Source organism: Solanum tuberosum, unplaced genomic scaffold (genome assembly GCF_000226075.1).
Source record: "Solanum tuberosum cultivar DM 1-3 516 R44 unplaced genomic scaffold, SolTub_3.0 scf00039, whole genome shotgun sequence".
NCBI classification, from domain to species: Eukaryota; Viridiplantae; Streptophyta; class Magnoliopsida; order Solanales; family Solanaceae; genus Solanum; species Solanum tuberosum.
The window spans coordinates 1,072,749-1,094,927 of record NW_006238968.1 but is presented as its reverse complement, the minus strand read 5'-3'; the positions used below and the strand labels follow the sequence as shown (position 1 = coordinate 1,094,927).

Here is a 22,179-nt window from a genome sequence, read left to right as displayed (position 1 = left end):
GTATAATTAATCCATCCTTAATTATCAAAATGTATTGTGATAAAAAAAATATCTTTAAGTATTTGTATAATTGTACAACGTGTGTAATAAGGCTTTAGTTATTTACTCTGGCGACGAATGATGTGTAATTCTACTATTTTTCGTCCTAACAGTTCAACATTAGACTTCTCATTTAATATTTAATGTGATGATTTATAGACAGTATTTGTATAATTGTACACGTGTGTAATAAGGCTTGAGTTATTTAGTCTGGTGATAAATGATGTGTAATTTTACTATTTTTCGTCTTAGCAGTATAACTTTAGACTTGTCATTTAATATTTTATGTGATAATTTATAAATGCACAAATATATATAAGGTTTAGATGGAGAGTGTAAAATAGACACTTCACTTCAACGTATATGACTAAGATTGTCAAGTCAAACTTTAAATTTATATATGATTGAAGTTGAGATATTATGTAAAAAGTTTTAACTTTAGATAAACAGAACTAAAGTCAAACTGCTCAGACCATATTTGAAATAGAGTTAAACTTTAGACATATATAACTAATGTTAGGAAACTATAATGATTTCTAAAACACAGGGGTGTCAAATGAATCAATTGGGCTGAAAAAACATGTTTAAATGAGTCGAGTTAGTAAATGGATGAGTTAAATCGTCTAAAAGTCATTGAGAAACTACTCATTTGGGGCTTACTTATTCAGATTTAGATATTTAGATCTTAATACACATCTTAATATTTAAATGTGCATTCAGATTAAAATGTCTTAATCTTAACGAAAACAAATCATTTGTTCGGAAAAAGGGAATTAAAAAAAACGTGGACGGCAGGATTCGAACCTGCGCGGGCAAAGCCCACATGATTTCTAGTCATGCCCGATAACCACTCCGGCACGTCCACTTGGTGAAAGCTAATTCCATGTGCTATTTATTTCTTCTTAGCTTCAAATTTTTTTTGTCTTAATTATCGAATTATTCATAGTAATTTCTCAAAATATTTATCTCAAATTAATTAATATTTTTATTTTATCCTTTATACTAAATACTACTTGTTCTCACAAATTACAAGGTAAATATTTTATAAAGAGAAATCATATTTTTAAGATATAAATGATAGAGAAGTGGCAAAAAAAAAAATCCCTCATAGTTAATTTTTTATTATTAAAGGACATGTAAAAGAGAAATATATAACAAATAAATTGAGACGGAGACACGGAGGAAGTAGTTGGACAATCAAAATACATACTTTTTATTATAATTTTTTCAAATACTTTCTAAATATTCTGAATTGTTAACTATTGTGCCTTGTAGCACTTTTTATATAATTTCTAAATTTTATTTAAAATAAACTAAAAATTATCTGTTCAAATTTATATCAAACATTAGTTACTTTCACTGTCGTTATATTTTAAATCAATGCAAACTAATTGAAATGGGGAGTATTTCAATTGATAGTTGAAGATTGAGTAAATTAACATTGTATGGTCCTTGGATTAGGGTAACAACATGGTACGATTTTCAAATTTAAAATATAACTTTAAGTTGAATTTGTCAAATATCATATTTTAAATTTTAAAAAATATATATGAATAAACATGCCCCCTCCCTTACGTGGATGGATAACTATTGGAAGAAGAAGTGGTGAATGATAAAGACTTAGGTACAAGTTTAATTAATGAATTAAGTAAGGTAGTGATTACCTCCCAATTTTGCAATTAGTTACTGTTTTAATTTATTTGTCTTACTTTTTTTATAAAAAAATCTTATTATAGCTTTATAATTTTAATTTTCCTTTTGAAATATTTAAAATTATGAAATTAAAAATATTTTAATATATTTAACATATTTTTAATTTACTATTATAAATTTAAATTATATTTAAAAAAATACTTCGTATCAAATTAAAATAGAACGAACAAACTAAAACGAAAAGGTTATGATTTACCAAATTCCAACTGTCCCCCAACTCCATGGCCAAACGGATTTTAGGTCCACCATAATTAAAGTTTTGTGCCGCACATTAATAATTAATTAATGTAATTTGTTTGATCAAGTTTTTGATTAATTAAAAGTAATTATTGTTTTAAAAAATGATTATTCAAAAAAGTATGATATTTGATAAAGTTTTGAAGGAAAAATAAGTAGTATTTTCTTTGAGTAGCATTAGTTGTTTTTTCAAAAGTTATTTTTTTTTCGTAAACGCATTTTAAGAAAAATACAATCTAAAAATTTAATCAAATATTAACTGTTGCTCAAGATATTTTTAAAATTTATTAGTGAACCAATAATCTTTTTTTTTGACAAATAAATTTAGAAAAATTAGTTAAATATTATGATTTCTCTTAATATACTTTTAAACAGGTTATGAGAACTTTAAATTTTGTATTTGAGTAGAAACAATAATGGATAATATTATTGGACAGAAATTGATCTGTAAATAATATTGCAATGTCCTCAAATAATACATGTATAAATCCATTCAAAACAATAAGAAAAATAAATCCACGTCAAAAGTTATAAGTAAATCTCTCTTTTGGAAAAAGCAAAAAGAGCAGAGAAATTATTTTTTATTTTTTTATTTTAGGGACGGTGGAAATTAATAATGAATAATAATATGAAAAAAAAAAAAAACAAGGAGCGCCGTAGGAAAACAAAAAGGAAAAAGAGAAAAAACAAGTAGCGGTAAAGTAATAAGTTGGAGCGGAGAGCCTTATCCATTATTTCACATCTTCAAACACTCACTCGCCCACTTCTAAGGTGCATAACACACACAAATATAGTAATAGTTTTGGGGTCGATATCAAAGCTCGATTAATCTGAATTTGAGAAATTTAAATGTATGTGGACCCCATTTCATATATTGAATGCCAGATGTATTTATCGAAAAAAATCATTATTCTAATTAATAATAAATTTTGTGAAAGAGAAATTAGAAATAAGTGAATTTACATCGATCGAGAAATAACTTATACTAAAACAACATTAATATAGTGGTTCTATACTAAAATATAATCTTCTCGAAGTAGGGGTGGGCGGGGGATGCTTCATAGAAAATGCTAAAGGTAGAGAATAAGAGAATATCATAAAGGTTCTTGAGATTTTCTAATGTCTTCTATTCTATGCAGAACCTCTTTCATTCAAGGCTCTTAGTAATACACAGAAGGATATCTCTTTCATTCTCCTCAAATTGCTATAAAATTTCTTCATAATCAATTTTGCCACGTAGTTTACTTTCTTTCATTAGTCGATTTAGCCCTGCTAAGGATAGAAGATGAAATAATTAAAGGCAAAATGATCTGGTAGATCCTTATACTTGTACCCATTTGTATTGTGAACCCTTCTACTTATCCATTTGTCATCTGAACCCCCGAACTCATTTAAACTCAACTTGTTGAACCCTTTCAACTCATCGTGACTCTCAATCGCGCTGATGTCACATTCCATGTCAGATAAAATTTGCCACATCATTTTTTATTTTTAAAATAATTTCTTTTTGGACAAAAAATCATAAAGTTTTAATGCAAATTTTATAAAATAAAATTTTAATTTAGGCTTTCCACTAGAAGGGATTTTCTTCAGTTTGCAGCTAGCTCCATAAACGAAAATGGTGAAGGGACGCCAAGGAGAGCGTGTGAGACTCTATACCAGAGGAAAAGTTCTCGAATACAAGAGATCGAAATCCAATCAGTATCCAAACACTTCATTGGTTCAGATCGAGGGAGTGAACATTAAGGAGGAAGTAGATTGGTACTTGGGGAAATGTATGGCTTATGTATACAAGGCGAAAACAAAGAAGAATAACTCACATTATCGTTGTATTTGGGGAAAAGTTTGTAGGCCTCATGGAAACAGTGGTGTTATTAGATCTAACTTCAAGTCCAATTTGCCACCAAAGTCCATGGGAGCTAAGGTTAGAGTTTTCATGTACCCAAGCAACATATAAGCAAGGTACCAAGTCAATGCATATGCTTGGACAAAAATGGAAATGGCTGAAAAAAGTAGGTCAATGTGTGAAGAAGAAGGGTTTCTTTTTTCCTTTTTTAGTTTATTATTTTACTCTTTTAATTTAAATATTTTTAAATTTTAAATATGATGTTCACTTGCCTTAATAGGCGTGTGGTCTCACTCTCTTGCCACCTCAATCATATTAATGCCACATAAGCATAGTCAATGGTCAGAGGGATTTGATATATTGTGTTTTACTAAGTATAAAGGTTTAGTTGATAAAGTGTTAAATAAAAGGATTCATAATACAAACTGATACAAGTACAGGGATCCATCAGACCATTTTGCCAATAATTAAATAACGCTAGTGGTGTCCATGCGCCAAAGGATAAATGGAGTTTGGTCCAAACACTTTATCTTTCCATTTATCGTACTGATTGGGACAAGTGGGGTCAATTAGGTTGGGTTGGCACTAAGATAGAAAACTGGATAACGCCGAATCTTTTTTTTTTTTTTAATATTTTGATATCACATAACATTAATATTAAAATTTAAAACTATAGTATATATTTATATTTTATATTTATATACTCCTTTTTCCCCTTATCTTGTTTCACCTATTCATTCACATAGAAAGTACCAAAAGAGGAAAATTGCATTATTTTTTTTCAAGAACTGTATGGTGGATTTTGTTTGTTTAGATTATGAATGTGAAAATGAGATTAGTTTCTTTGGACCAACAAAACAACCATGGGATCATGGATGAGGAAAATCATGATTCTGATTCTTCTGATATTTTGAGTAATTTCTCTTCATCTGATTCGGAGTTGCTTGGCGAAGAAGAAGAAGAAGGAGAAGGGGATTCTTCAGATCCGACTTCTCCGAATTCTTCTTCTTCTGGTGATTCAATAAGTCATGATGAACACACAAAAGGAGCTTTGCAAAATATGTCCACTCTTCTTCAAGAACTTCCCTTCAAGTAACAACTACTTTTCCTCTGTTTTTATTTTTATTTTTATGTTATGTATTTATATTGGAGTCTGATTAAATTTGTATTTATTTACTTTCGTACGTAATATCATACGTTAGATGAAATTATCACGCCCCCTTCAAGATAGAGGCTTTAGTTATCTTTCGAATCACGAGGCAGGGCAAATTATTACTCTCTCTGTTTCAAAAAGAATGGCTTAGTTTGATTTAGAGCGGAGTTTAAGAAAAGAACTTATGATTCTAAATTAAAGTTATGTCAAATGTATCAAAATGTCCTAAAATCTTATGTCTTAAACATGTCAGGTGGAAAGTTGAAGTTCAAGTCTTACCAAAAAAGAAAAAGGGTCATTCTTATTGAAACAGACTAAAAAAGAAAATAAATCATTTTTTTTTTAAAAACAGAGCGAGTATATGAAAGGATGAGACTTATTTTAAGGTGGGAGTTGATTTCTAGTATACTCACTTAACTAGTAGTTAAATATTATTTTAGAAAGTCATTTTTTATTGAATTAATTGAAATCAAGAAGAAATGGGATATGGTGAGTATTAACTGACGATTTGAGAAATCAATTTTTCAAAGTGTTTTAGGTAGCTTAGCTAGACTAAAAATCCTTATAGGTGGTTCAAAAGAGAAGGGGTAGAAATGTGGTAAAGGAATTGATTAACTCATCAAGTCTCTCATGACCTAAGAGGCTTCTATCCGATTCTAATTAAGGATGTGTGAATACTCGTTACTTATGATCACTTAATTTGAAAATACCTAAAATAGGGCAGGTAAATTGATACAATTTTGGGCACCTAAGATGTCATGGCCAAAAATGATGACAATAGCAATGTGTTTCTTCATCCGTTGTCGAACCTTGGCCTTGATACCAATTGTTACAAGGGCGCCTAAAGAATACTAGATTAGTTTACTTCCACATATTCAAGCTTTGTTGAATAAGAGCTATTTGATACCTGTATTGTACTTGAAATTAGTTGAGTTGTGTTTAAGCACCATACTTTTCAATTGTATTAAAAATAACTAATTGCTCGTTTGGATAAAACTATTAAAACGGAAAACAAGCAAAGTTGAGTGGTGTTGAACTTATTGCTTTTGATTTATTTTTAGCTTAAAAACACTACTTTAAACCATACTTTTGATTTTTATCAAATACTAGATTCATTTCTTAACATGCTATCAAAACATAATACATCCCAATTCTTGTTTCATGATGTTGGGCTTCCATATCAAATTGCCTACACTTCAGAGATGTCCAGCCCTGGACGTAAGGTACGGTATTGAAGAGTTCCACATCGAATGTAAAAGGAATGGATGATCTCTTTACATGTTCTTCGATAATCCTCCTCTCTTAAGCTAACTTTTGAGATTGAATTAGATTCCAGATCCTTCTTTTTAACAAATACCACAATTAATCTAAAGATGCTTAACTTTGATTTGCATTTTAACATTATCTAAACACCACCCTCTATATCCTTCTTTAACATTTTTCACATTAATATTTCATTATGATGCTAATTAATTGTCCTCCTTTTTTTTGGGTTAATAGGAGAGGCTTGTCAAAACACTACAATGGGAAATCACAATCATTCACCTCTCTATCAAATGTGAGAAGCTTAGAGGACATGGCTAAGCCAGAAAATCCATACAACAAGAAGCTCAAATCATGCAAGAGTTATGGAGTTTTCTTAGAAGGTTTCAAATCAAATAACCTGCATCCTCCTATTAGAAGCAATAGTTCTTCAAGACTAAGCTCAAAGAGAGGCTCATGTTCATCATTAAGAGCAAAGAGAAATGGAAGCTTTCTTGGGAATAATAGTAGACCTCCTGCTCCTCCACATAGATCAACTAGTTTTACAAATCAAACCCCTTTGTTTGCTTGATGGTTCTTATCAAAAAATATTTAAAAGGATTTACTAAATGTATTTACTTTGTTGTTGTTACTGTTTCTTTTTTCAGCTGGATGCTATGTGATGCTTTCTGTAGTACTTGTTATATTTATTTTTTATGTTCTTTGATATGTGTTACCTGAGTCGGATAGAGGCATACTTCTGTCCTTACTTGATTCCATCATGTGGACTTCATTGAGTATGTTTATGTTGTTGTATTTTGTGTTCGAAGTTCCATACTTAAATTGGATCTTGCTTGTTTTATTTAAACGGTAGGTAGGTGGCGAATGTATGAGTTGTGACATTTGAAATTGTTTTGGTTATCAAAAGATGATTTAATCTATTATTATTATTATTATTTTCTATTTTATTTGATTTGGTATAAAGTTTAAGAAAAAAAAAGATAAAAGACGTGAAATTTGAGAGCTGGAAATAAGTGTATGAGTATGAACTTTGGATAGAAATGGTTGAAGTCATTCAAAAATGACTGATGTTAAGTCGAATTCTTAAATTTCTAAATCAAATCAAAAGAAAACCAATAAAAGTCGGATTTTGCAATTTCAATATTTTATTTTCTTGAGAGAATTAATTTTTTTATCATACAAATATATAATTAACTTGTGTTTCAAATATTTCTTTTAATCTTAATTTAGGAAAATAAAATATGATATGAGCCACGATGCTAGCCAAATACTAGAATTTCAAAATAGTGCTAAACACACCTTTTCTTCTTTTCCTTTTGAGTCCAACTTCTCCTTTAAGCTACTTTTCACTTTCTCTTAAAAAAATAATAAATAATTTTGCATCTCGAAATCCATTGATAATAATAAATTAAGCATAAACATATACTAATTAAACTATAAATACGTAAGTAAATAATAAAATCACCACTTATCAATTAAACAAATTAAAACCGATTTTTTTGTCATAATAATAAAAGAAATTCGAAAATTCAAAATACTCCAACTCACACGCACACTCAAAGTGCATTTAGTGGACATTTTGAGGTTGTTAGGTTAGGATATCATCAATACTTTGTCCACACATATGCACAAGTTGCGCCATGACTCAAAAAAGGGCATGAATTGTTGTATCTTTGAATATTAATTGATGCTACTCTCTTTAGGTGAACCAACTTATATGACAATTAGTTGTAAGCATTATGACTTTTTTGTGAATTTTTATATATAAATTTATGATCGGCATAAAAAATAGTGTATTCATATGAACTCATTATCAATAATCTGCATCATAGAATATTTATCTGCTAATCAATTTATTTATCAACTCAACTCATTTTATTTGCCTAGCTATCTAATCAGTTGGAGCTATAAATGGACTTTAATTTGTTTGGACTTTAACAATTTAAAGATTAGATAAAAAACAAATGTAAAGTTACTATAAAAATATACGATAAAGAATAAAATATGATTATTAAATAATAAATAAAGGAATATAAAAAAGATAGCGACACGATCACCAAATCGATCGTTGCATAAATGAGATTTTTTGTCATTACCTAACGATGAATTTAACGATATGATACGATACAATAAAATTTAAGTAACAACGTATTTATAATAACAATACAATGGAAAACAACCATCCAAACAAAGTGTGAAGAGTGTGTGAAAGAGAAAGCATAATATATAAATATGCTCTTTAACTTGACCACAATTAACATCTATGTCATTGGATTTCGAGTCTACAAAAGTATAGTATAAAATTGAAGACATGTTCTCCTTGACATAATACTCGTAAAATGTCATGTATGACGTGAATTACCATGTAGGACGCTACGTAGGATTATGTTTCTACTTACTCAACTTTATATAAGTTAAAGCATCTACTTGTACACGCCCAAAGTTGAACGACATAAATGTAAGCTAAGACCAAGTTAAAGACAAGTTTATATATTCTACCTAAAAAAAATGAACAACTAATATGAAACGGAGAATATAAATTATGACATGGCACCACCTAAAAAAATGAAGATAAAATGACAAAAATAACCCTCACCAAACACAATATCATTAAAAGCGGTTGGCTTTAGCTTCTTGTTAAACTGTTGTTCTTCATTCATTAATTATATATAAAACACTCATTTGCCGTTGCCTAACAACTGTTCGACGAATTGCCTCAAAGAAAAGAAAAACGAAATTTGTGATCTATGCAAACCAAACGATTTGTTTATTTGAGGATTTTGTGATTATGAGTGGATTTGATCAGTTACAGTGTTGTTACAATTTAAGCCGCATCATTGCCGGCCTTCTTCTCTTCATGCTTTACCATTCTTTCCAATTAATTTCCAATTTCTTGCTTCCTATACACCCTTAACAACATTCCCCACACACCCTTTTCTTTTCTTTTCTTGATTTCTTCGAATTCAAGTAACCATTGTTGAATCATGGAGCTCAAAGGGAATGATTCTGGTTAGTTTGTTAATTGTATTGAATTCTTGTTCATTAGGGAAATACAATGTATCAACCTTGTGTAAAGTGTATAGAGGGTGTTTATAATTTATATACAAATATGGGTTGAATTGTGTGTTTATATCTTAAGAAGAATCGTCTAGTGTATGTGTTGGATTTGGTCATTACCTGAGATTGAATTTGGGATGGTATATCATTTTTGGTTTTTAAGTTGACAATTAAAAGAATGTGTATGGAATGTAGGTGGTGGGTTTCAAACAGTCAACCTAATGAATGCAAAGTGGTGTTGAAACAAATGGTCGACACTGCGAGCTTCATTCAATTTATATTTAGACGTTAGAATATCAAACGAGATGGTGTTGTGTGCATTTGCCTTTGGTGGTGATCTTGTTGTATTCGAATCTTGGGTCTGCATCTGTTCATGAAAAGAATTGCAACTTATTAGTCCAATTTAGCTTCAAAGATTAGTCAAACTTGTTAAGTGCCACATAAATTGGGATGGATGGAGTAATGTCTTCGTGTTTTAGGAAATTACCGGATCCGTTAAACTGTGACTGATTACTGTGATTGCTATGATTTTACTGAAATAATAGATGAAAAGCAGTGAAGTTATAGCAGAACTATTCTATATTTGTCAAGAAATTGAATTTAAATTAATGTTGTTAGCTTGCATTATGTGTGTGGGCTTATATTTGTTTAACTCAGAGCGTTGATTCTTATGATTGGAAAAAATGTGGATTGAATAAGCAAAGGGTCCTTTCATAGTTCATGTGTGTGCCCATATCATTTGATAATATGAACAATTGAGGGGACTCAAGTGATTTGTCTTTTTAGGAACAATACCCTCTTATATTATAAGTTTTCAATACCCCTAGATCTTTGGTTCAATGGTAAAAGAAGAACGTAGGTAATGTGGAAGGCAATCATTAGTAGAGTGAGCCCTGACGATGACAAAATCTTGGTGTTTAAGGGGAGGAGAGTAGAATGGTGTGCTTATAATCTGAGTTTCAACTTATACCCAACTAAGGTTGGGCCAGCTAACCAAACAGGGGATTTTGTACGATATCAAAAAAATGTTATAAGCTTTGCACCTGTTCTACAAATTATTTGTTTACAAGTTTTGCAGTTGGGTTTGACATGCTTTATTGGAAACATATTGCATCTATGAATTCTTGAAATTAAAAGAAATATGTTATTCACTTCTTCTGCTGCAGTTTTGTATAGTAGTGAAGCTGCCTTTACTCCATTCTGATATTTGTTACCCTTATATATATATTATGGCCATGAAACTATTGGTTAACTGGGCACTTTACCACCTTGCTTAGGGAGGCGACATGGTTCATCTCCGTCGGTCATTGTAATTGGTGGAGGTATCTCAGGGGTAGCTGCTGCACGTTTCCTTCAGAATGCTTATTTCAAGGTGAGGTTACTCATGACTTTAAACCCCTTTCACATGTAGTGACTTTTATGTTCTAATTTTTTTCTTGCTAATGAAGCTGGTCTATTTTTATCCAGGTGCTCTTGCTGGAGTCACGAGATAGACTTGGTGGTCGCATACACACTGACAACTCATTTGGTTGTCCAGTTGATCTGGGAGCTTCATGGTGAGTAACACTAATCTTTTACCCTCAAATTCTTTATCCAGAACTAGATGCTTCTTCATGTTCTTCAAATTGCATCTCAGGCTCCATGGAGTGTGCAATGAAAATCCTTTAGCTCCTTTGATACGGCGGCTGGGGCTCACTCTGTATCGAACTAGTGGTGACGACTCAGTGCTTTATGACCATGATTTGGAAAGGTAAATTGGATTTTTCACATTTAGTTTCAAAATGATTTTATCATGTTTAGTGGACATGTTTCCCTTTTGTTTAAACACCCTCTCTCTCTCTCTGTCTAAATGGAGGGGCTGGCTTATCTCTTAGTTACACCTTAGATTTTTGGCTTCAGATTCTTAAAGTCATGTTCTCTGTTTCCATTCTGATGTAGCCACTCAAAAATCGGGGCAAAAATCTGTTAGCTTGTTCTTGAATTGTCGCAGTAGCTTTTTCTGCAAGCAAGTATCTTGCAGTTTATTGTAATCTGATTCATAATGAAAAAGTAAATCACACTTATAGTTTGTCTGTGTGGAAGATTTGTTGCTTGCCTTCACATCTCTCAGTGCACTCATATTGAAAGCATGCTGTATCTGCTAGATTTTAGCCTATATTCTTTTTGCTTTTGTGTACATTAACTAGAGATGTTATTTCATCATTCAGGAGCTTGATTATGTTTTCTTTCTTTTTAAAGCTGCATGCTGTTTGACATGGATGGTCATCAAGTTCCTCATAATACAGTTGCTGAAGTAGGAGATGTATTCAAGAAAATCCTCGATGAGGTTGTCTTTGCTCTGCTTTTATTTCACCCAGTGGTATTCCTTTTGAGGTTTTATAAAGTCGCAAATAAATGATTATGTGTATCGGCAAATGCAGACTGAGAAAGTGAGAAATGAGAATAGTAATGACATATCGGTACTTCAAGCAATATCTATTGTATTGGACAGGCATCCTGAGCTGAGGTATGGGAAAAAGTTCTTCTCCTTATAACCAACTTATGTTTGTTTCTTTTAAATCTCTAATCTAGCTACCTTCACTGATCTTATATGCTGCCGCAGGCAAGAAGGAGTCTCTCATGAAGTACTGCAGTGGTACATATGCAGAATGGAGGCATGGTTTTCTGCCGATGCAGACACAATCTCTTTGAAAACTTGGGATCAGGCAAGTTTTTTTTCTTGTTATTCTTAGTTTCTTCTAAAAGAGTAATTTTATGTGCATCTCTTTGAATAGACTGTGCATCTAAAAGATTTTATTACTATTCCCAATCACCAAAGACAATATTCCTCATCCAAATGGCAAGGCTTTAACTGCCTGGTTCAGTAATGCGATAAGTAAGAAAACTGTCAAGTATGTCAGAAGTTTAAGGCACAACTCGTGTTATTATAGCTATCATTTTCAGATATCTACATACTTCCAGATAGGAAATTTTGGCGTTCCATTTTACATTAGATGCTTTAAATTGTCGCCATTAGGATATGTTTGATGAATAATTTCCTAAATATGTAATATTAATGTTGTTTACATTGTGTGCAGGAGCAAGTTCTTACGGGTGGCCATGGACTAATGGTGCAGGGTTATCACCCGGTGATTGAGGCATTGTCAAAAGATATTGATATTCGTTTGAATCACAGGTATGTTTGGGGTTTTCTGTGAAATGTGAAGTTTGACATCTTGCTTGTTGTTTCTTTAGCTTGTCACGCTGTTGGCTTTTCACTTTAGAATCTGAAAACTAATGCAGCACTTGTGACTGTTAAACCCATAGACGGACCAACTTGTGGACTTACGATTGAATCTTCTTGTTACAAGATTTTCTATAGGAAAGTTAAGAAACAAAATGTAATTCATTTCCTCCACAATGATGCCATTTTCTTTTTAAGTCACACCAAAGCCTGGCCCAGGACCCAGGCTGCCTGGGTCCTGGGATAGACATTTCTCCTCTCTCCCAATCCCCATCCCTAAAAAATGGCAGGCCACTGAAATAATGGGAGAAAATTCCCCAGAAGGATTTCATCTGCTGGAAATGTTGCTTTCTTATTTGTATTTTACCTTTTTTTTCAATCACTTCATAATCTATGATGGATTACCTGTCTGCATCAGAGTTGATTTTTTGCCTTGGTAAAATTTGTCTGTTTTTCTTGGACATCCTGAGAATGTTAGCTGTGATGCAACTTTTTTTTTTTATAATCGAGAATTTCTGAGGAATAGTGTGGCACAATTCGAAACTCGGAGTTGATGGGCCTATTCCTATCTACCTTTCTCCAATCAAATAGTAGGCTTTTGTCTGCGGCCAGATTTAAACTCGTGACGTGTGCCTAACCTATATGGTGGGCTACACATCATGCGAGCTTTATTCTTAGCACTAAACCGAAGCTCAACACATAATGCAACTTTTCTGCTGCACACTGTTTAAGAATTTCTCAACACCACATCCAAATCCTAACCCAAGCCTCAGTGTTTACAAGTATTGGATGTGGAGAATTAATGAAGCAAATAAATTTTTATTTTTTGCCAAGTAATTTCTTATCTTGATTTACCTATACTTTAGCCTCCATGCTTGTCTGCAATTCTAATTTTCCATCGATCTGAATTACTAGGGTAAAGGCGATTACGGATGGGTATAACAAAGTGATGGTTACAGTTGAGGATGGGAGGAATTTTGTTGCGGATGCTGCTATAATAACTGTGCCTATTGGGGTCCTCAAAGCCAACTTAATTGAGTTCAAACCAAAATTGCCAGATTGGAAGCTTTCTGCAATAGCAGATCTTGGTGTGGGCAACGAAAACAAGATTGCATTACGATTTGATACTGTATTTTGGCCAAATGTTGAATTGTTAGGCATTGTTGCACCTACCTCTTATGCTTGTGGGTATTTTCTTAACCTCCACAAGGCAACAGGGCATCAAGTCCTTGTCTATATGGCTGCCGGAAGACTTGCTTATGATGTAGAGAAATTATCAGACAGAGAGGCGGCTGATTTTGTTATGCGTCAGCTGAAAAAAATGTTTCCTGATGCACCTGAACCTGTGAGTAATACCTGGTCCTGCATAATTCTATTTCAGTTATTACAGCTGCATGCATTATTTAACTATGGTTGCCTTGGACTCTCCAAATGTGTTGCAACACCCATGTCGGATTCTCCAAAAATGCACTACGACATCTTTGAAGAGTCCGAACAACATATATTGTTAGTAACTAAAAGATTGTTTGGAAGTAAAATAAGGAAAGCATGTCTAATAAGTAATAACCATTGAGCTGATAGCTATATATGTTGCAGGTTCAGTATCTTGTATCACGCTGGGGAACAGATCCAGACTCCCTAGGATGCTATTCGTATGATCTGGTTGGAAAGCCAACAGATATATATGATAAGCTTCGAGCACCTTTAGGTAATCTGTTCTTTGGAGGCGAAGCTGTCTGTATGGATGACCATCAAGGGTCCGTGCACGGTGCCTATTCAGCTGGAATCATAGCTGCTGAAGATTGCTGCCAGCATCTCATTAAGAGACTTGGAAGTGTTCAACTTGTTTCCTCCAGGGAAGAAATTCTCAAATCCATTGTTCCCCTCAAGATTTCCAGGATGTGATCATCTTCCAACAAAATCATAACTAGGTTCGAACGTTGATTAGTTTCCCTTTTTTTCCCTCTGCTTAACTAGTAGTGTGCTCCGATTCATCGTCATTTGATTAAATTTCTGAAATGATGAATGTGGTTCTATCAATTGTATTTTCCAACGTTCGCAATATAAAGTTGTTTTGCATATTATATCCTTCTGGTTCGATCTTTTTTCAAATCCCACACAGCGAAACCTTAGTACATCGACTGAGCTGCCTCTTTTTTATATGTTTGTTGCCAATTTTCAAGATGTTTGATTAGTAGATAGAATAGCAGCTCTCCCATATCGACAACAAAGTTACAATGTAAGATGTTTATTTAATTCAAAGCTGAATGGCTGTGTGGTTGGTTCAGTTTTAAAACACTCACAATATTATTATTTTTGAAAATTTGAATAGAGTGTCAGAACACTTTATTAGGAATTTAGGTGATCGATTAAAACATGGTTTAGTTGGACATAGTTGAGGTGTTCGATTGAGACATGACGCAGTTCAAATGTCATTTATTAAAATTTGAGGTGTTCGATTGAGAAATGATTTAGTTGGACATGGTTGAAGTGTTTGATTGAGACATGACTTAATTTGAATTTGCGACAAATTTAAAGTTATGCATTTTCCCTATTATTAAGTCATTAATCTATGACAAGTCAACTAAAATAGATCTGTAATCCCCCAAAAAAACTCTTAGAACATGTATAAGAAAATAAAGCTACTTTACTTAGGATAATGGGTTTATTTCAATATTATACGTAAAAAATAATGTTCATATGTTTTGTAGAGAAGAATTAGTTGGCTCCAATTATATAGGAAATGTTAGAAGTTTTTAATGATTAGTATTTGGGAAAATGTATAAGTACCCCCAATCTATGTCTGAAATTTTAGAGACACACTTATACTATACTAAGGTCCTATTATCCCGAACTTATTTTATAAATAATTTTCTACCCTCTTTCGATCTACGTGGCACTATCTTCTAGGCTCAGCATGTGTTGACAATTTTTTCAAGTTATCTGGTTGATAATTATTCAAGGTTTGAATTAATTCCTTTCAGGATAGAGCAAAACACTATTATGCAATATTAACAATTTGAAAAATGTAGAAGTTCAGCAAACTTAATAAACGAAGTAAGGCCTGTTTGGATGAACTTATAAAAAGTAATATATAAGTCAAAAGTTAAAAGTCATAAATAGATGATACTCTATCTTTGACTTATTTTAAAACTTTTTTGACCTAAAAGTGAGTGCTTAAAAACAAGTACTCCCTCTGTTTAAAAAAGAATGATCTCTTTTCTTTTTTAGTCCATTTAAAAAAGAATGACCTCTTTCTTTTTTTGGTAAAATTTTAACTTCAGTTTTTCACGTGGCATGTTTAAGGCCACAAGATCAAAGGACAATTTTGTACATTTGACATAACTTTAATTTAGGACCACATGATTCAAAAGTCTTCTTTATTTTCTTAAATTCCGTGTCAAGTCAAACTAGACCATTTTTTGTGAAATGGAGGGAGTAAAACTTTTTCAAACACCTCCACAATAAAAAAAAAGGTTTAAAAATCAATACCTATAAAAAATAAAAGTTAATCCAAACAAGCACTAAATCATACGACAATTAGTTTCTATCTTTTTTTTGTTTTGTTTTGTTTTTTTTTAGTGTGTAAAAATGAGGCGAAGCCTCTAAAATTTAAAATCACTAACAGGTGCAAAAGGAATAATTTCACGAAAATTATTAGTGAAAAAATAAAATAAAATTTTATCTAAAAATTTAATCATTTGTTAAAATTTGAATCGAATTTTTTGTTTGTTTGCTTTTTTTCTTGGAGTTGGAGGTATGGTTTTATGTCTTCTTTCTTTTGTTTGTAATTATTTCTTGTTGAGTAATGTCAACATCCTGCCTATGGTAAGGCCCATGAGGAGTTAGGTGGCCTGGGTCAGAGTCATAATCGAACATGACGCTTGCTTGGTGGACTTAGTTAAGAAATAAAGTTGCGTCTTTGCTATAAGCTATAACTTTTGGCATGATGGTAAGCGTTTGATCCTAACAAGTAGTGGTATCAGAGTCAAGGTTGTGCGTTCGATTCCCAAGAGCAACATTCTGCATGTAGCAGGTGTTGGGAGGGGAATTGTTGAGTAATGTCAACATCCTGCCTATGGCAAGGCCCACGAGGGGTTGTGTGGCCCAGGTCGGAGTCATGATCGAACATGGCGCTTGCTTGGTGGACTTAGTTAAAAAATAAAGTTGCGCCTTTGCTTTAAGCAATAGCTTTTGACATGATGGTAAGCGTTTGATCCTAACATTTCTTTTACGTAAACAATGTTAACATGTGTTATGTATAATTATAGCTTAAAAGAATTGCAATTTGTAGCTATATATAGTTGTTATTTTATAATAAATTTATCTCTCCTTTCTTCCTCTCTCTTTCTCTACACTCTCGCTTATCTCTCTCCTCTCTCTCACTTGTCTCTAACTTTCTCTACAAAATAAATACAAACGATAACAATCAATAATATAAATATGATGTGAGGTCAAAAATATATAATTTAATCATTATTTGTTTCACATTTATTAGTTATATTTGTCCTTTTTTAGCATGAATTTTATGAATTGTGCTAAATAGTGTATTTTATTTATAGAAGTAAATTGGTGTAAAGTTGAAGAAGTTTGAAGTTAAAACGAATTAAAGATAGAAGGTTGAAGAAGAAAATTAAGCAGACAGCTTAATGAAATAAATTCAATATAATAATATATAATATATAAAGTGCAAAGATCGCAAATTGCAAATTGCTAATCAGCAAATAGAAAGATTGCCACGTGTCACAATATGAAACAAGGAGCTGCGCACAAATCTTGAAGGCGGCGGACAGTGCGCGAGTCAAACGGAATTCAATTCAGTTTGGGTTTTGATTTTCCCATTAATTTTGGACTCAATTATTTTATTTAGAATTTTCTACATCTATAAATAGTCCATAGAAATAATTATTGGAGGAGATTAATCACAGGGTATCAAAGTAGAAAGTCATCAATATTTTTTAGGGTTCTTTTCTTAGAGATTAGTGGCTAAACACCCTTGTTCTGGGGCTGTAGCTACGGATTGATTGTTGATTGTTCTTGAATATAGAGAGCTCGATCAATCCATTAAGTTGAGGTGATTTGTGTTTAGGAGTGACGCCCGGACGAACAACTTGCTTGGTTACGAAACATGATGAAATATAAATGCTCGCCAGTTAGGCCTGCTTATCCCCGGTCAACGATGTAATTAGACAGCTAACTAGAGTAGGTGACTAGAGGTCTAGAGACCCCGACTCATACAATTAACCCTGTAAACCAGTACCTTGACAACTAAAATTAGTTCTAAGCCAAGAATATGATACATGAGATTCATTGTATGTTGCAGCCCCTGAATTTTCCAAATTACTGTAAGTAATTTTATTATTTTATTCCTGAATTCTTTTCTTTTGGCACTCTTAAATAAATAATTAGATCAGTAGAATTTAGTAAAAATAGTTAATTGACAAGTCTTTTGGGTTCGATAATCTGATTCTTTTAAGAGCCAATATATTACTTGCGTGACCACATACACTTGCGTGTGCAATTGAGAGTAACAAAATACAAATGGTAACTGTCAACTATACAAATCATATATTTTCAATAATAAATAAATATGAATGATAACTTTTTCAAGACAACAAATACAATTATAAGTACCATCTACTCAACATCTATGTGTTTTAATGCATAGATACTGATAGTTGCAACTAGTGAAATAGGGATAGTTCATATATATGTATTTTTTTTTTACTATTAACGCTAAAGTATTGGGTTCACGTGACCCATTAATTTTTGCTCAAACATTATGTATTTTTACTAAGATATTTACTAAATATTTATAAGTATTTAATTATGAATTCAGTTATTATTATATATTAATTCAAATAATCTATAATAAAACATAAACTTTAAATTCTGAATCAGCTAAAAAATGCAAAAAAAAATAGTGGATCTTGCCTTTGGGAAATGTGCTTGATGCAACTCCAAGTTGGGTAAGATCCCATGGAGTCACTAATAATATAGAATTTTGATCCTAATTGTAAGTGATCAGCCAATTCTTCAATATCACATGCTTCACTCCTTTGGGATCTTTTTGGGTTTGGGTCACTTTCCCCATATCCAGCTCTATCATATTGAACTACATTTCCTGTTCACAATTTCAAGAAACAAATTAAAACATTCTTAAAATCCATGTAATAAAAGGAGGAAAATGATTTTTCTCGTAAAAGTAGGAAACACAAGTTCCACAAATAATATTCTAAACGGATTGTCTCTTCCTCATCCCACACCCAAATCCAGAATTTAAGCTCTACGGATTAACCTTTAACGTTTTTAATATTAAACTCATTTATTTTTAACGTTATAAGTTTATATTTTACTATCTATTGTGATTTTATCAAATTCTATCACACTATTTATGCACCACTTCAAAAGTTATTGAGTTCAAATGCACCAAATAAAATAAAATCATATCAAAGGATTCAAATGAACCTGATGCTATAAGGCTTAATCCACTTTTGCCACACCCCTAATCTCCACTATATTTGCCTAAATTATACATAAGCTTATTAAACATAATTTTTTTTTTACTTATTTTCAAGAAAATATTTTTCGCTCGTACCGTATCACACCATAAAGTATATTATGGAGGAGATATACCAACCTGGGGTGCAAGAAATTCACTTTCTTTAGAGCTATTAAAGCCATGAACAATGATTATTCTATAATTGGATTTCTCCTTAGCAACACCTCTCTCTTTGTAAGCTAAGTTTCTTCCATCACTTAATCTCAATTTTTTTGAACACATTTTGATAGAAAATTTTTTGAAATAGAAAAAAGAGGCTGAAATTAGTTGTGTATATGTTCTTCTATCTTGGAACCTTTAGTATATATTTATACACACATTTTTTATAGAAAAAAAAAACAGAATAAAATATAATAAAATACTTTTTGGTCAACCATTTATGTGAGATTTAATTATCGTGCAACTCAATCAAAATCAGAATTCTTGGCTGGCATCAAAATTAATTTTCTTATAAAACATAGTACTAATTATATGGGTATAGCCATACCAGAACGGCTCTAGTGGCCCCTACCTCGTTATATAGCATAAAAGAAGGGAGGAACTATCAAAAATAATTATAGTTGGATCGTAATTAGAGATCTATAATTATAGTTTGCCTAATTTCAATTCGTAGCTATATGTTAGACGGAGAAGAAAGGGAAGAGATATCTAGGAGAGATAGGCAAGAGACGAGAGAGATACAATTAGTTTGTGTATTTGTATCACAGATACAATTGATTTGTATCAATAAATATAATTGTATAAAAAATTAGCTACATGTTAGAAGGAGGAGGGAGGCGAGTGAAATTGAGAGAGGGAGGGGAGAAGCGATATATATATATATATATATAATTGATTTGTATATTTGATCGATAATTGTATCACGAATACACTTGATATAATTGATTTGTATCAATGAATACAATTGTATCAGAAACTATTATATTTGTTGATACAAATCAATTGTATTAACGAATATAATTGTATCAAGTTGTATTAGGTTCAAGTATATTAATGAAATACAATTTATATCAACAAATAATACAATTTGCATCAATGAATACAACATAATTGTATCAATGTTGTATTTTGTAATAAATTATATTTGTATTAAGAAAAGATAACAATTGATAGTTGACCTAGTTAGTTTTGAGGTGTCTTAATACATAGATGGTGATAGTTCAGATATGAAAAGAGAACAACTACTAGTTGAGCTATGAAACTTGCGAAAAGGTGATAGTTCAGATGTGTGCTTGACCATTAATTTTTGCCCGAATCGTGCATTTGGCTTAAATCTTGTAATTATATTTAGAGGTCCACTTAATATGTATATAGAAGGGAGCCTTAGCGTCACTGGTAAAGCTGTTATCATATGCTCAGGAGGTCAGGGTATCAAGCCGTGGAAACAACCTTTTGCATAAATGCATAGTAAGGCTGTGTATATTAGACCTTTGTGATCCGTTCCATTTCCACAACCCGCACATAGCAAGAGCTTAGTACACCAAAATGTTTTTTTTCTTTTTTCTTTTTTACTTGATATGTATATATAATTTATCAAAATCCTATATCTACCTTTGTTTACGGTCAAATTTAAAGGGTTTGTCAATGTATTCCGCCCTTTTGTTTATTGTGATTTTGATCTTGTAGTGTTTTAATAGGTTAGCAGGTGTGGCATTTGTTGTCCCCATTGTAAATTACCAATGGCCATCTCTTCCTCTCAATCTTATTGAGGATGATAAAAGGAAAAAAAATTATTGGTGGATGATGTTTCTTGCTAGATATGTTCCTAGATCATTACTACATTGGTTGGTAATTGCAAAATCATCCACATCTTCTTCAACCAAGAATGTACCTGAATTTGAAATGGTAAAGTTAATTAATTCTATTTCATAGCTATCTCAATGTTTGTATATACTTATTCCTATATGCTTCAAATTGTTGTTTAGTTTGTGACTTAAATTCATGACTAATATATGTATAATCAGTGTATAATCTTGTATCCGCTTAAAAATATCTCAATACCTCATGCATTTCTATATATTTTATGGATCATTATAGAAAACTTTGGCCGGATTAATTGTTTAATTTTCCTAGTCAATATACGTATTATACAAAAATCATATACCTCAAACAACTATTTTTAGTTTAAGCAGTTGAGTGGATGGCTATTTATGTTATATCTTCTATATTATGTTAATGAATATGCCAGTTATATACAATTATACACATATTATATATAAATTATACATATTATACCTCAACCGGCTACTTTTCATTTAAGCAGTTGAGTGGATTATTATTTAAATTATTTCTTTTATATGATGTTAATGATCAATGTTTGACTTTAAAAAAAGGGTAAAAAGTGGACAATAATTTGAGGGCAATACAAGTATAGTGAATTAGTTTGTTAAAATACTATAGTTTTTGAGTCTTTATTTTTCTATTTGCCATCTACAGGAAAAACTAAGGAGTAGAAGTGATTTTGACAACCTTTGCAATGATTTCCTTGTGGCTTTTAGTAAGTGGGATTTTGATCCATTGGAGCTAATTAGTTGTCCTATTCTTGAAAATGGTCAAAGTAATGTTCACATTTGGCAAGGTTGTGAGGACAAATTTATTAATTTGAAATTACAAAGGTATGTAGCAAAAATGTTACCTTGGATTCAATATCATGAAGTTCATGATGGTGGACATGTATTGATCTATGATAGTGTAGTTTGTGAAGATATTTTAAAGTCCCTTTTGATTGGAGAAGTGTCGCGTCTCAATTAAATGATGACAAGTAATCAGTATTCGATGTCTTTAATTTACATCGAGCGAACCACATTAATAGTGTAATTATCAATACCAAGGGCATGGGCATGTAATTTATACATATTTTAAATAAGAATTCACATAATTATAGATCATGAATGTAATTACTTATTGGTTTTTGAAAGTCAGTAAAATATTTTTATTTTCTCAGACATGATATTAACCAATAAGGAAAAACCATAATTTGATTGGATTTATTTGAATTTTTTTAGTGAAAATTAATTAGATTACATAAATAAGAGAGAGAATTAGACATCCTAGCAAGGATCAATATTAGATAATGTTTTTTGTTT

The 22,179-nt window shown here is 31.7% G+C and overlaps 4 protein-coding genes and 1 non-coding gene across 5 annotated transcripts; 4 read left to right on the top strand and 1 right to left on the bottom strand.

Annotated features, from left to right (window-relative positions):
• Nucleotides 1–822: 822 nt before the first annotated feature.
• TRNAS-AGA (transfer RNA serine (anticodon AGA)) lies at nt 823–904 on the bottom strand. Its single transcript has one exon. It is a non-coding gene; the product is annotated as a tRNA-Ser (tRNA).
• A 2,703-nt stretch (nt 905–3,607) lies between these two features.
• LOC102595077 (60S ribosomal protein L35a-4-like) lies at nt 3,608–3,969 on the top strand. The gene has a single exon (XM_006343244.2). The coding sequence runs from the start codon at nt 3,608–3,610 to the stop codon at nt 3,944–3,946; it is 339 nt and encodes a 112-aa protein (XP_006343306.1). The 3' UTR covers nt 3,947–3,969.
• A 573-nt stretch (nt 3,970–4,542) lies between these two features.
• On the top strand, nt 4,543–7,098 carry LOC102594742 (uncharacterized). The gene is made up of 2 exons (XM_015306942.1): nt 4,543–4,927; nt 6,489–7,098. The coding sequence occupies exons 1-2, from the start codon at nt 4,653–4,655 to the stop codon at nt 6,820–6,822; spliced, it is 609 nt and encodes a 202-aa protein (XP_015162428.1). The 5' UTR covers nt 4,543–4,652; the 3' UTR covers nt 6,823–7,098.
• A 1,812-nt stretch (nt 7,099–8,910) lies between these two features.
• On the top strand, nt 8,911–14,622 carry LOC102594410 (probable polyamine oxidase 4). The gene is made up of 10 exons (XM_006343242.2): nt 8,911–9,260; nt 10,586–10,680; nt 10,776–10,864; nt 10,945–11,058; nt 11,547–11,634; nt 11,729–11,814; nt 11,911–12,013; nt 12,386–12,483; nt 13,447–13,876; nt 14,128–14,622. Exons 1-10 carry the CDS (start codon nt 9,236–9,238, stop codon nt 14,434–14,436), a joined length of 1,437 nt encoding a protein of 478 aa, XP_006343304.1. The 5' UTR covers nt 8,911–9,235; the 3' UTR covers nt 14,437–14,622.
• A 5,775-nt stretch (nt 14,623–20,397) lies between these two features.
• LOC102605933 (uncharacterized) lies at nt 20,398–21,921 on the top strand. The gene is made up of 3 exons (XM_006343355.2): nt 20,398–20,471; nt 20,731–20,938; nt 21,530–21,921. Exons 1-3 carry the CDS (start codon nt 20,398–20,400, stop codon nt 21,842–21,844), a joined length of 597 nt encoding a protein of 198 aa, XP_006343417.1. The 3' UTR covers nt 21,845–21,921.
• Nucleotides 21,922–22,179: the final 258 nt, after the last annotated feature.